The sequence below is a fragment of the Phalacrocorax aristotelis genome, chromosome 4, assembly GCF_949628215.1.
Source record: "Phalacrocorax aristotelis chromosome 4, bGulAri2.1, whole genome shotgun sequence".
Classification (NCBI taxonomy): Eukaryota; Metazoa; Chordata; class Aves; order Suliformes; family Phalacrocoracidae; genus Phalacrocorax; species Phalacrocorax aristotelis.
The window spans coordinates 31,255,969-31,270,367 of NC_134279.1; the positions used below are offsets into that span (position 1 = coordinate 31,255,969).

Genomic DNA, 14,399 nt, shown 5'->3' on the forward strand with positions numbered 1-14,399 from the left:
GTAAGGAAGGAAGGTAGGAGAGCAGAGGAGACAACTCCTCTGACAGCAACCTCCCGATACCAGTATGGAGAATGTCAGTATACTCACATGGGATGAATGCTGAGCAGCTGGTGTGCTGCACATGCATTCCCTACTTCATCCCAAGGTGGGCTGCTCTTCCACCTGCTCCCTGGGCATAGTACTTGCTGACAGATTTATTATCACAAGTCTTCCATCAACTATAAGCTTGCAACAACAACACAGAAAAACATCCTTGAAACAGATGAAATAACAAAAACTGAAAGACTGCAAAAAGAAGGGGCTATTTCTAAGGGGGTTTTTTTGTTTGCTTTGTTTTTTTTGAAGAGGCAAAGTGACCAGTGAAGCAGAAGAAGCTGGCAGAGGGGCTGGAGGAAACACACTGAAAGAAGTTGCAGTAGAAAAACAGAGCTGTCAGTCAGGTCAAGCATTTGAAGATGACCATATTCCATTTAATTCTTACGGGAAGAGAAAGACCAGGATTGAACAAAAAAGTAACTTTTAAATACAAGAAAACATCCTATGTATTTGCATTAGGTGGGAGGGTATATATTGCACATGGGCTACAGTACTGCTCAAACTATAGTTGCACTTCAGTATTTTCCTGTTTCTAGTGGTAAATACTGCCATAAAACAGAAACAAGCACCGTTTAGAGACTGCAGCACAAAAATTTTGATAGGCTACAAACATTTCCAGCACACATTTACAACAAATATCTAAACCTCTCACAGATCATCACAACATAACAAAATACATCATCGATACCAAATGCTATTTATTTCAATCTGCAGAGGACAGCAGTTTTGACAATTCTAATGCTACAGTCAGGCTTACTGAGTTTATTCTGATTATGTTGATTGGGAGTTAGTTAGTTCCCAGTCCTTAAAGCAGAGCAAATATAATGTTAATTCAAACTCTAAATAAGTGTGTATTGTTTTAAAAGCTGCTGTGTTGCACGTAAACAACATAGCCCATGTTATAGGTATCATTAACCCCAAATTCTGTAAATATAATACTTAGCATGTTCAAGAGCCACTCAGGAATCCTACCTAGCAGCATGTTTGGAATACTTTATCACCGAAACTGCATTTCTTTATTCTAATTCAGCAGAAGAAACAAACCCTTGCACAAACAAACCTAGAAGGCAAAGATGTATTGAGTATAGACCAATGTTATTCCCAAACTGGACATATCCCTAGCGTTAGTAGCATTTATCTACATGGATATCAGCAATAGCAGATCCCTTATTATAAGCAATCATGATTAAAAACAAAATAACCCAGCTGCAATTATTTTGGTCCAATAGTCTTTTTTGACCCAGCTGGTGTTTAGCAGACCATCCGGCAACTTGGAAATAATTTTTTTTAAAAATAATGGAGAAATAAGGAAGACCCATAATTCTTGCAGTGTAGCCAACAAAGTGTTGGGACAACACCTCCCAAATCTACCAGGTGGAGATGGAGACACAATTTTTAGGTGGCTTGTGTTGATTCAGAAGCACCCAATTCATTCATATGAAGACACTCACATTATGGCAAATGTTATTTCACATAACTACGTATATTACAGATAGATGGACAGATAGTAAGTTTTTTCTTCCCTAGGGAAAAAGTCTGAATCTTAGTCATTTCCTACAATAGCTACTTTACAGCTACCAGAACATCATTAACCTTGCATCTCAGTAATTTGTTCTTATCTGCTCTAGCTCTCTATTTTTTCAGTTTTGCATCACAACATAGGTCTTGAAGGAATAAGGAGAACAGTTGCTTCTTTAATTAATATAAAATGTCGTGGGGACATGTAAGAACACCAACTCGGAACAATCTAAGCTTGCATACCTTGGCTCCATTAACTTCTACCTTCTTCACTGCAGGCTTACTGGTCCCAGTTTGCAATCTCTCATTTTATGAGTACCACTACACAATAAACTACCTGGAAGCCCTACAGCACAGTTACATGTGGTGGCCTGAGCCACTTTAACACTTGGCTGTTCATAAAGGACGAAGATCTACCACCTAGGCCCACCCTGTGTTCCTGGCTGAAGGGTAAAGATCAAGTTGTTTTACTTTCAGAGCAGCTTCTTTCCCACCAACCCCTCTTTCACGAGGGCATTACACCCCACCACACTCCCATCGCTGCTCCCACCCCACATCAGCTTCCCAATGTTGAATTTCTGACCTGTGTAACGGCACTCTGCAGGGCTCAGACGGGTGCCTTTGCAAGATGAGGAGGACGACCGTGAAAAGCTACCCCGCTGAAGTCCAGCCAGACACAAGTATAGCTAACAAGTGCTGCATGCATTTTTCTTGTACTGATTTATGCCACTAACTATAAGGCTATATCCCCAACATCACATATATTACTTACGATGAAATGGGTACAGCTGTGTAAGTACATGGAGCAACTTTAAAGCACTAAGAGAGCCATATTAAGTGACTGACATAACCCTGCAATAACTGTTGCTGTTGGTTATGATGTTACAACTAGTCTACAGTATACTAGCTTGTGAAAAATCAAACGTTACTGCTACCCCTGCATTAATGTTAACCTGTTTCACCTCAGCTGACACTAAGAATTTCTACTGAAAAGCACAAAAAAGGCTCGTTTCACCCTACAGAGGCAGCAAGGAATATCCTCATTTAAATTACATTCTGTACACAGGCGAATTACTTCCTCCGAGGAACCGTATGAGATCTTAATTTGTTCAAATCATTAGTGAGAGATTGGCTTTTCAGATAAACAGCTTTAGAAGCCAGTGTATTTTCTGTGCTTCGTAAACTGTACTTTATTTGAACTTAATTTCAAGGACTTTAAACTAAAGCAGGAAATTAGCCCTCAGCAGCGCAGCCAGACTCATCCACAGTATCTAGAGGACAAATTAAAAACAACACAACCCAGAAAAGTTCTCCTTGCCAAAGAACATAATTCTGCTGTCTCATTACTGTTTTGCTAAAATAATTTAATTAGCAGTCTTCAGATACAGGAAGGCATTTATGCTTCATCAGGAAAAGAAGGGCTAGGGGGGGTGAATGGTATGTGCTGTTCTAGCATACCAGGAACACGGTGTTGAATTCTTCCAGCTATCGGGCCAAAGCTGGATTGGCATACCAGAACTAAGCACTTTTTGATCCTGGGGGGGGGGGGGGGGGGGGGGGGGAAGCACCAGGCAGTCTACAATTTGCATACTTTTAACTGCAAATAAGAAGAAACAGTACAGCTGAGAAGCAGCGCTGAGGTATAATAGGTGGATTGGATACTGTGCTTCCCCCTCAAACCACCCCAGTCCCCATCTTTCATTACATTCTGCTCTTGCGGGTGCTGACATTTGTCATTAGGGAATCCCATAACTGAGGCTTTTATACGTAGCTATTTTGGCCAATTCCCCAAGGCTACTCTGTGCGACAGTACATTTGATTCCTACAATAAAGGAGTAGTCTAGGCTAATTCCAACATATGTTTCCTCTTTAGAAACTTTTAGATGGGAAGCCTGCTTACAGTGGGACTGCACTCCAGATCTCCAGGATGGCAGAGGCCCCTACAAAAAAGTACTTCCCTTTCCTAAAACTAGTTGTTTACTATGGTCTACTGCCTGCAGAGCTTAATTGCTCGTCAAGTACCAAGCACAAGTACCCTATACAGGCAAGAGCCTATGCTTTTGCAAATCCTCGTCATGAGAGCACTTCTACCGTCAAATCAGAAGAGTGCTATCCACATCCCCAGTTCAAATTTCTCATTAGTGCAGGAGTAACCAGCTACTGAACAAGAAACTGAATCACAATTTAGCTTAAAAGTCCCTGGAATTCAGGAATAAACTTCTTTTCAAACCCTTTTTGGCTCAGGTATCAGTTGATTCTTCTGTACACAGGCATTTCTACAGCTCTCCGGTCCACTTTAGCCATACAAGAATAATTTTATGGAGTCAAACTGTATTTTAACTTCACCAGGATAATCCACAGGTGGATATGATAAACCAAGTCCAAATGAGCTGGCAGAGTTTGAATCGCTAGTTGAGATTAGCTAAAAATATTGTCATGATGCATAAACCCAAATAGAAACCTGCTCTGTCTCCCAAGGCAGTATCAATTCTGCAGTCCCAACAGGTGTAAAAAATAATTCATCTTTGTCACTAAACTATATGAATATGGAGGAGGGGGAGGAGAGCTGTCAAGGGGCCATTTGTACATAAATGCTTCCATACTGCAAATCAAATTTAAAGGTGCCAGGGTACAGAGCCATCAGGAACCAGTTTTTTTACCCAGAGATTTCCAATAATTCTACAAATGCAGTACTGCAAAATTTGTCCCTATATTTTATATGTGAAGTGCTTCAGCCACCTGAGGAAGGCTTTGAAACTTGGCCCACACTGAAAGACAAGCCTTCCCTGAAAACACAGTTTTAAAGCAGGAAACTAGTTAGATAGTGCCTGGGTACAAAGATCACATTTGTTTTGACGTAGTTCCTCAAATCCTTTGAATACCAGTTCACAGCACATACCCTATAGAGGGCTTGTGAGAAACTGGCATGTTCACTCAGGCATATATTGATGAACCACTATTTACAACTACTGTGATCTAAGAGCCTTTTATTGTAAATAGTGGGATTTGCAAGAACAGACACCAGAAAATCCTCAAGCTGCTAAGAGCTGCCAAATAAACAAGGGTAACATGAGTGATTTTTCCCCACTGCCTCCCATTTGAACTGCACAGGCTCAGCCCCGCACAGAAAATTGCCTGTTTCCTGCCAGCCTCCAAACTCTGCATCTCTGTTTTCTGGGCGGGAGCAGGCAGGGGAATTCAGGGTGGTTTCTTTTGTTTGTTGCATAAATAAATGCAGATAAAACAACCATTTCAAATGAACATGTCCTTCCTAAGACAATTTTGTTGGAGCCTTCAGACAATAAAGAAGATTTATTTCCCCACCTCCCCCCCGCAACTGCCCTCCATGCCACAGGGCAAGTTGAGCCCCAGCATCTGTAATTAATGACTTTTCATACTTATGTCTGAAGGTTGCAGGCCGGCCACAGCATGACAGATACCCACATGCAGGCAAAGTAGCAAATGCACTTACCCGAGAGATAGACAGAGGCATGTTGAAATCCTTGCCCCCTTGAAGCCTGAAACCCCAAGGAGCCGGGCCGACCAAAGACACGCTGTAGTTGCTCATGATGTTTAGTATTCAAGGATCAAATCCAAAGAACTGATGCCTGTGGAAGATTATTAGAGTTTTACTGTAAAGATGATAAAAACAAAAGGCACTGCTCAGCTTTTTGAAAGCCTTCTTTCCTTGTGTTCCCCTGCATAGTAATAAAAACAGCCAAAAAAAAAAAAAAACACCAACCAAAACACACCAGGTCTGTCCATACTTGTATTCCTCAAGTGTTCTCCTCCACAGCTTAGGAACAAAACAAAACTAGGGAACTGGTAACACGGAATTGGGACTTTAAAGGACTGGTGGTGCTGAGATGTTTGACAACTACTTCTTACGAATGAAATACTAGGGAGGGGAAACCACCCAATACTAAAGCTCATCTTAAAAAAAAGCCAACGCTGAGACAAGCATGAATTGATAGTATCCCTTAAACCCAAGTATGGAAGAAATTAGCACTACTGGCATATTCATTTCTAACAAAACAAATATCATATGGTGCCATGTCATCAGCTCAAAGCTTGTTTCTAAACACATTATGTCTTGACAGTTTCAAAACAATGCCAAAATATCATAACTTTGAAGTTAATCAGAAGAAAATAACATCCCTATGACTTTTTTTATTTTTATAGCGTAGTTTCGCATTGGTAGAACAATGCTACAGACAAAGCAGATATTAAAACCAACCCTCAAATGAAAGCTGTGAACTGAAGCGAAATACTCACGGGAACAGCTTAACGCTGAGGCAGCAAAGCCAAAGCAAAACCCGAGCACCTCCCTCCCCTCTCCACAAACGTGGGCAACAAATTACCTTTAAAAGGCAACCGAGGCACTTAATTGCTGTTCAGCGTCAAAGATAAGGGCTTCAGTTTCACCTCAGATAAGTAACGTTACAATGACATCTTAGGTAGTGGATCCCGTCTATTTTTGTATGGTTGAAGCCAGGCAGGAGCACACCAGGGCGGGCTGGTGTAAGACTACACCGGGGCACAGCCAGATTCCATACTCGTATAGGGACATTTAAGGTGGACCTTCACTCAGGCAGCAGCAGGCGGGCTGCAAACCACGCCGAGCTCTGCAAAGCCCAGTTTTACCTGTCCATACTTTGCGGGGTGGTGGGTGTTATTTTTTTGGAGGCAGCCGATCGTTGCAAACGCAGCCCAGCCTGGAGCTGGCCTTCAGAGCGGGGCTGTCGCACAGCCCCCGCAGGTGCAGGGAAGGACATTTAATGTCACTCCGGGACAGCCATCAGCAACACACGTTTCTGGGTTCACCTCCCAGAGCCGTGGAGATCCACTGCTCAGACCTGTTTCTAAATCAAATGGCAAACCTTACGCACACCGATGGCTGCTCAGGTAACCAGAACAGGACTGCTGGCATTGGGCAGAACAAGATACATATTAGGAAGCAGAACTCAGAGCTAGTAACAGAGGTGCCTGGGTACCTGGGCAGTTCCTGACGTGCCCCTGCCTACTGGCATCCAGCAAAGGGGCAGCTCCGACCCCAGGCGCTGACTCAACCCACCCCTAAAAGTCTCAGCAAGCACCAGCGTACGGAGGGGGAAAAGCACACCGCTGAGCGTTCATGTGGCTGAAGAGAAAGGAAAAAAAAAAAGGCAGCAAAAAGCCTCCACCAGGTTTGAGCTAGGATTCTCAGGGAACTCACTCACCACTAAAGTGAGAACCACAACTCGTTTAATCGCTCTGTGCACTGAATTCCTTCTAAAAAGGAGATTTCAATTAGTCACAGATTTCTTTCCATATAAAAATATGAATTCTTGTCATTCCTTCTAAATGAAATCTACCGCAGTGACAGGTCACTATAAATTAGAGACTGCAGAAAAGCAAACCGCACCTAGCCACCACCACATACGCAGTTCACCAGCACAGGCAGGAGACTTTACCTGTCAGTCAAAACTGAAGCACTGCTGTAGTGCCTTTTTTAAAAAAAAAAAAAACAAAACCCAAACCTGAGTAACAGTTACAATAAGAGATCCAGGTAAAGATTAAGGTATATTAGAAAAAGAATACTGCTCTTTTTCATTTGTAGCAATTACAAATAGAAGGGAAGAGACTGCATGCTGAAATGCCATGCATCACTCTTAGCATCACTCATCTTTCCTTTCTCACCCCCTCGATTCTGCCATGTCTGCACCTTTAGGCTCACAGATACACCAGAAGGAACAGCAGACAAAGGAGATCTCTCCAAAGTTTGATTTAACAAATTGCTAGAGCAACATCTAAGAGAAAGTACTGCAACCCACTAACCCGCTTCATGGGGGAGCATTGTGCAAACAAACCAGCTAAGGGTGAAATTGTGCAACTTTCATTTAGATGATCAAACACTTGGTGGATCTACTTCTGGGAGGGGGAATTTCAAAACCCAGGCAGAAAAGCTCACCTTCACCACTGCCACCAGGGCACAGACACCCGGGGTGGCTAGTGGGGTTCTCCTGCCCCCAGGGAGGGGTGGGTGTGCCGAAGGAGGGGGGGGGGGGGGCAGCACCACCACAGGACCCTGTGCCTCCCAGCACCCCCTTTTCCCAGCTCCCCCACCAAAACCCTCTAAGCACCCCGGACGAGGAGCCCCACGGCCACCGCAGCCCGGGGGACCAGACAGCCCCACGGAGCGCTGGGTCTCGATCCAAGGCGCCCCCACAGCCCCAGACCCAGGGAGCCCCAGAGGCACCCCGGCGCGCAGCCCCACGGGGTGCCACAAAGCCTGGGGACCCAGGCACCCCAGAGCCCCGCGCCCGAGCAGCCCCACAGGCACCCCAGCACGCTCGGCCCAGGGCAAGGCGCCCACAGGTGCCCCACAGCCGCGGGTCAAGGCTCACCCCACGGGCGCTCCGAGGCGCTGCCCCCGGGGCCGGCCACTGCCCGCGGGCACCGCCGACAGCCCCGGCCCGGCGCTCCCCAGCCCGCCACAAACCCCACGCACGGCTTAAAAAAAACCCAAAACTTAAATTAAAACGAAAATAAATTAAAACAAGCACTGTGAAGCTTAAAAAAACCCTCTCCAACCTGCTGACTTTTTGCTCCCCCGCCGCCTTCTTTTCCCGCACCACCCCGTCTTTGGCTTCCCCCCACGCCGGCACTCACCCGGCGGCGCGGTGCAGGGCGCGGAGAGGCGAGGACACCCGCGGCGCGTCTGGGAGGCGGCGGCCCCGTCCCCCCGCTCTTGTTTTCACTTCCGCCTCCCGCCGCTCCTCCCCCGGCCCGGCCCGGCCCTGCCCGGCCCGGCCCGGCCCAGCCCGGCGGCGGCGGGACGGAGCCCGGCGCCCAGCAGGGGCTGGGAAGACTCAAGCCCACCGTGCCCGGGCGGCCCCCATTCGTTATTTTCTTAATAGAGAAATGCACGCTTTTTCCTCCACGTTTGCTTGACACGGAAATAAGCGAGGCGCACCTGTGGAAGGCAAAGGGCGAGCGGGGAGGGGTGCCGGCTCTCCGTGTGCCGCTGCCCTGAGGGAAGGGGTGCTGGGGGAAGCAAAGGGGCCCCAAAGTGCCCCCAGGCAGCCCCCCGCTGTACCAAACCGACATTCCCATCAGTACAGCCCCACGTACGCTGCTACGGCTGTGGGGGCAGCCTGCAACAGGGCAGGAGACCTTGCGAAAAGAGAAAGGGTTTGTTTCATTTAACGTGGAGCAACGTGAGGACCGACAGGGGAATGCTCGCCTCCTGAGGCGCATCCAGGTGGGGAACAGCAGTGAGGCAGAAGAGCTGCTCAAGCTAAAACAGAATGCTGGCACAAGACAAATGGCTGTAAAATGGCCATGAATAAATTCAGCTCACAAACTAGTAGGGGTCTGCCAGTAAGGAGGAAAGGGAGGCTTCTGCCACAACCTCTGTAGGAGTGGGTGCAAGACATCAAACTGGTTCTAAGGTGACGCTTGATCAGATTATGTTCTACGATATGCTTGCCTGGGAGCAGAATAATTATTTAACACGGAGACTATTGGTTTGACAATCCACAAGCTCACTGAGTCTGAAGCAGGACAGACTCGCTGGGAAAGCGTGCCGCGGCGCTTAACAGAGCCAGACCCTGTCGCTGCCTCGCCGGACGGAGGAAGATGAAGCGATAGCACTTTAGTTTGTTGCTTAGCTGCACCGCACAGCTAGGTGAGGCTTCAGGTTCCTGTAGTACTTCACATGCATTAAAAGTCATTAGAAATAAAAGTGGCTGTAAAAGAAATGGGCATCTAGTTAATGGTACCATTAGCGCTACAATTCAAATTATTTCAATCCCCTCTGTAAGCATGGATTTGCAGTGGAGAAAGAGTGCAGAAGAAAGCTTTAAATTCTTATCACCAGCAACACAACACGCAGTCCTTATCATGGATGGCCCTGCCTAGCCCCTCTGTCCCCATTTAGGAGGAGGGCAGCACTGTCCCTCACTTCAGTTGTCACCTGCGCAGGTCCGGAGCCCCAGTTTGGCCCAGCCTGTGCCTGTGCCCACACGGGCTACTCCGAGTGGGAGCCCCCAGGCTGGAGGTTGTGCTGGAGTAGGAGACCCAAGCCCCAGGTGCCTGGATGTGCATGAAACTGGGGTCAGCCCAGTCCTGCGAGTACTAGTTACATGAACTTTAAGAGGGGTATTTTAAAGTTGTCCCGCTAAGCTCTGTGTCTTGTCACCTGCTGTGACTAGGCCAAATGCATCTCAAACCACATCTCAAAAATAAAAACATCTAGACCCCACACTAATGTAGCCGAACCACTCTTGCAGAAATCTTTCTCCTTTACTCTGCTTTTTTCCTGTTAAGTATCTCTAATCAGGCAAAACTGAAAACCCCCATTACACACACAAATTCTCTCACATGATTTTAATTCATGGAGGTAAAAATCCCCCAGCGCAGGGATTTTTCATTGTGTCACAAGGGCCTTAGGTCACTCCCATGGTGTTTTATTTATTACAGCAGAAAAGGCTCCAGGATCCCACTCCCCAGCGTGACTCGCGTGACATCTCCAAGGTCAGCGTGTCCCTGCGCTCACTGCTTGGGTAGCAATCTGCTCTCAGCTCACGAGAGCGCACAGCCTGCAGTCTTCGCCTGGAATACTGGCTAGCCACATTATTGAAAAACTTCATTTTTCACTTCAGTTCTTCAAAAACCTTCAGCTTTTCCTGATGGAGAAGTAGTTTGCCCAAGCTATCTGCACATGCAGCATCTCAAGGACATGTTACATTCATTCATCAGGATTAAAGGAGAACTTGCAGAGAGACTCTTGCTGATAGGCGTTGCAGTAAGTTTCACCCTTGGCAAGACTGCATGCTCTCGGCACCGTACCCACCCATTGCACCCAGGCCAGTGCCACTCCCAGCTCAAAGCTGGCAGTCTCCTCTTGAAGTCTGCCATCGCTTTTCTGCAGTGTGATCAGTTTGTGGCAAATGAAAGTTTTCCTTTGCCTCCAGAGACAGGGCACAGAAATTAGAGATCTCTCCATTCTTGGTCACTTTTCAAATGTCCTCCTCTTTGAGAAAAAGCTTTTCGTTAGAGCTGAATAGTGAAATAAGAGATAGCAAGTTGAGCAAGAAACCTCAGCAGCAGCCAGAACTGTGGCCTGCCTGTTCTTCCTACCACCACTGTATTTTAGACAGGGCTTGCATTTTTTCCTCTGAACAAGGAAGGAAGAAGTCTGGAAATTAATTAAAGGCAGTAGTCTGTGAGCCATGCAGATACAGCCTATCTCAAAATTACTCAGGCACTTAAGTCTTGTTTAAATGCTAATGAAATGCCTTAGGTGCCAGATAATGGGCACTGCAAAACTCTGACAGAGAATATCACCTGCGGTCCTGAAGTACAAAAAGGCACTCGTAAATGGAAAAAGCAGCCCATAAATTATGAACAGATTAACAATGCACAGTAAAATGATTCTCAATTAAGCAGCAGTTAATCTAACATTAGCTGCTCTCTGTGTGCTAAGGCACTGAACTACAAGCTGTGCTTTTGCTGCACTGCTACTTTCACTTTTGCTTTTCTTCCAGAGGTAAAGCTAATGCAAGTATTTACAGTCAGTGTATAGCTGGGAGCTCAGCTTAAAGTAACCCTCTCTTACAAGAGGTTAACGTGGATATCGTCTATAGCCTTACAGCTTATTTCTAGGTCTGAGATAGCTCTCTGGCCAAACAATGAAATAAATTGGATATGATGTTCTGAGTGTTTCTGAGAAGCAGGGGCTGCAGTCAGCCTTTGACAGCTGCAGATGGCAAGCTGTTATGCTCTGGTCATGGTGAAGCCCAAACTGCTTCAAACTGGTATCACAGAAGTGCTTTTTTTTTTCTGTTTGTTCGGTGTTTTGTGGTTTGGAGTGTTTCTTTTTCCTGTCCCTGGTTTGGAAAGATACCCAGTGCTGAATTACATCCTCTCTCATGCATCCTGTCCACCACAGTAACTCTAGTTAGCCTAAGGACTTCCTCGCGCGAAGCTGCTGGTGGCATGCTGGGGCACAGAGTGGCCAGCCAGGGGCTCAGGATCCGGCCAGCTGGGCAGCTACACCCGCCCAATTCACTTCAGTTCAGCTTTGTCACCCAAAAAACCCCCATGGACAAGTTTACTCTTACTCGTCACCTCTTTTTTCCTCCTCTTAGAGCGCTGGTTCTTCCTCCAGCTGTGCTGACCATCTCCACTTTTCATCAGCCCGTTTTTCCATGAGGCATGTTTTCTCGCATTACTGGTTCTGTAGCTGTGGTCCTTTCTGCCTGCAGTTCGCTCACCATGTCGGTCGTCAGGCCAGTTTTCAAGCCTGTGGCTTTCGTCAGACTGAAACTTTAACAGCATTGGTCTTCCCACTTTAGATAGTTAGCCATTAAAGCTCTTAAAGTTATAAATGGATTTATGGTCACATTTGTATCCTAATTTCTTCTTTATTTTAGCTTATAAAGCCTTCCTTAATTTTTCTTTATTGGTGCTTTTCTTTTTAAAGAAAAAGTGATATTTACTAATAAAGTAATCCTTATTTATAATGTCCCCCAGAATCTTGGTAAATTGGATAAACAAAGGAAAGGAGTGTGTGTTATTACTGGATTCCTTTGTAGTGACTGGGCAGATGTATCTGGAGCCTGGTCATCCATCAAGAAGCTTTAAAGCTAGGCGAATCTGGTTTATTCCCTCCTTCTCAGGTAAAAGAAGGACCACCTATGTGGAGGCCACAGTCCGTGCTACAGGTTAAACATTTCCTCCCTGCAAGTCCAAATCAACGAAACAGCAGCTAAATCTTTTCATTCCGGGGAACACAAGAAGCATTTTGAGGAACTCCAGGTTACATACTTATTATGTTAAACATGGTCTGTTTTAGGGACTGAAACCAATCTGAAGCTTCTCAGTACATCATAGCCTGGACAGCTTCATCCTCAGCCCCGCTGTGAAGCGTTAACCTCATTTTACAGATGGTGACCAGAGGCAATAAACATTTATACGTGTGAGGAATCAACTGTCAGATAAAGAATTGAAACCAGTTCTTCCGAATTCCTGCATAGCTCCTAACTGCCGGATTACCCTGCCCCGGCCTGACATAGCCCTTTCTGCTTCTTCAACCACAGCAATGCCTGGGAAGAAAAAATAAAAACATTCAGATTTCATATTTACCATTCTTGACAGAGCCAAGCATGTTATGGGAGTAACACCTTCAATCATCCATGCTCTCACCTCTTGAAGAAAGCCGCCTGCTTAAATTTCCTTTTCCTTAACGGCAGGGAGCGGTTAACGCAGAAATCTGTGGCTTGGTGGGGTTTAATTACAGTCCATCAGCTGTACATGAAAGGCGTGCTGAGTGATGTCTTTGAGCTACGTTTGACATACACCATGAACACCAATTAAGTGGGGCTTGACAGGTAAACAGCCAAACTTCCAGAGAGATCCTTGCAGTTACTTATATTAATTAATGTCATGGGAGAAGAGGTGCAGCTTCGCCTATAATCTTTTATGTAATATATTGCCTTAGCGAGGGAGGGAGCGGGTACAAGCTGTGGCATGAAGAGCACTTTGCCTGGCAGGTCTGGAGCAGCCCAGCACATCGGTTTGGACAGACGTCGCAGGAGGGGAGCCGGCAGCATCGCTGCATTATTCCTACCGGCACCATAATTCATACAAGCATGGCTAATTCACACAGCCTTTCACAGGAGAGGTCTGTTCTGCTGCTCAGGCAGAGACATTCAGTAGATGCCGTTTGGGGCTTAGCCACCATGACCCCGTGTCACCTCGTCCAAGTCAAATAACTTCAGCCAGTTCACGTAACTGAACTGATACAAAAATCAATGTAGTTCAAACTGGTAAAATTGCAGTGCATCAACAGGTCTCACAATACATTTACAAACATAAAAGAAAAAAAAAAATCAACATAGCTTTCCTGTTGTGTTGACCTGGATTTTGTAACTGTTTAGGTAAATCCATACAAAAACCTCTGCATGCAGAGAAACCACTACAGGCCTTTGTAACCACCTCTAAAGTTGTATTTCTGTGGGAAAAAAAAATAATTACAAAACCAACCACGAGAGCAGTAAGATCTGAGAACACATCAAGGAGATCTTATTTTAGCTGCTGCGCACAAAAAATAGGAAAGCAGCTAATAGCTATTCCCACAGTAAATAAAATACATCTAATCTTTACTGACAGAGGAGAAGGGAAAAAAAAACACCAACAACACCAGAGGAGCTCATATTTATACATTTTATGAATTTGGACCAAATTTACATATACCAGTGACATATTTATGTGTGAATTATGTTACAATGATTTATATCCCTCTCGCTGTTTGTGAAAATGCCGGTTCCTTGTTGGCTTTGCAAGGTTGGCTGTCACATAGGTCTGAGTGTCACTGGCAGAAGAATGAAAGCCATGCTGTGCCAATATTTTTGGCCAAAACACAGTACATAAATCAAGAAGAGCAGGAGGGACAGAAGGGACCGTAGGCACCTAAGAGCATCCTGCATCTCTAGCTGGCAGTCAGAAACTGTCACCTCTCTACACACTCCCTGGGTGGATCCAGGAGTCACACAAACATCAAGCACCACAGAGCCCAAGCCTTTTGCTCCGGAGGTGCTATAGCGTTTCTTCCCAATCAAATTTACATCTTGAAAGCACTTGTGCTTTTCTGGTCCCAGCTGTTCCCATCGGAAGGCTGTCCTTGCCTCTGTTTGTTTTAATGGCCAGCAACCTGCATCTTATTTCCAGACTAAGTTTAGTCACAGACAAGTTTAAATAGTTCTTCTCCCTCCCCGCGGTTTCACTCCTGTGTATTTTTA

At 45.7% G+C, this 14,399-nt stretch overlaps 1 protein-coding gene across 20 annotated transcripts in view; it reads right to left on the reverse strand.

Moving 5' to 3' along the window:
* Positions 1-8,384, reverse strand: part of PDLIM5 (PDZ and LIM domain 5) — a 132,026-nt gene extending 123,642 nt beyond the window's left edge. For 8 of the 20 annotated variants that reach the window (XM_075090817.1, XM_075090815.1, XM_075090813.1 and 5 more), the window contains exons 1-2: positions 8,266-8,355; positions 5,087-5,222 (exon numbers count right to left, since the gene is read on the reverse strand). In XM_075090817.1, the coding sequence (XP_074946918.1) occupies positions 5,087-5,182 (96 nt within the window). In that variant the 5' untranslated portion in view covers positions 5,183-5,222; positions 8,266-8,355. Of the gene's footprint in view, positions 1-5,086; positions 5,223-5,975; positions 6,261-6,608; positions 6,755-8,187 lie in introns of those variants that run through there. The other 12 variants (XM_075090814.1, XM_075090831.1, XM_075090823.1 and 9 more) reach the window with 8 other exon arrangements.
* Between the last annotated feature and the right edge of the window lie 6,015 nt (positions 8,385-14,399).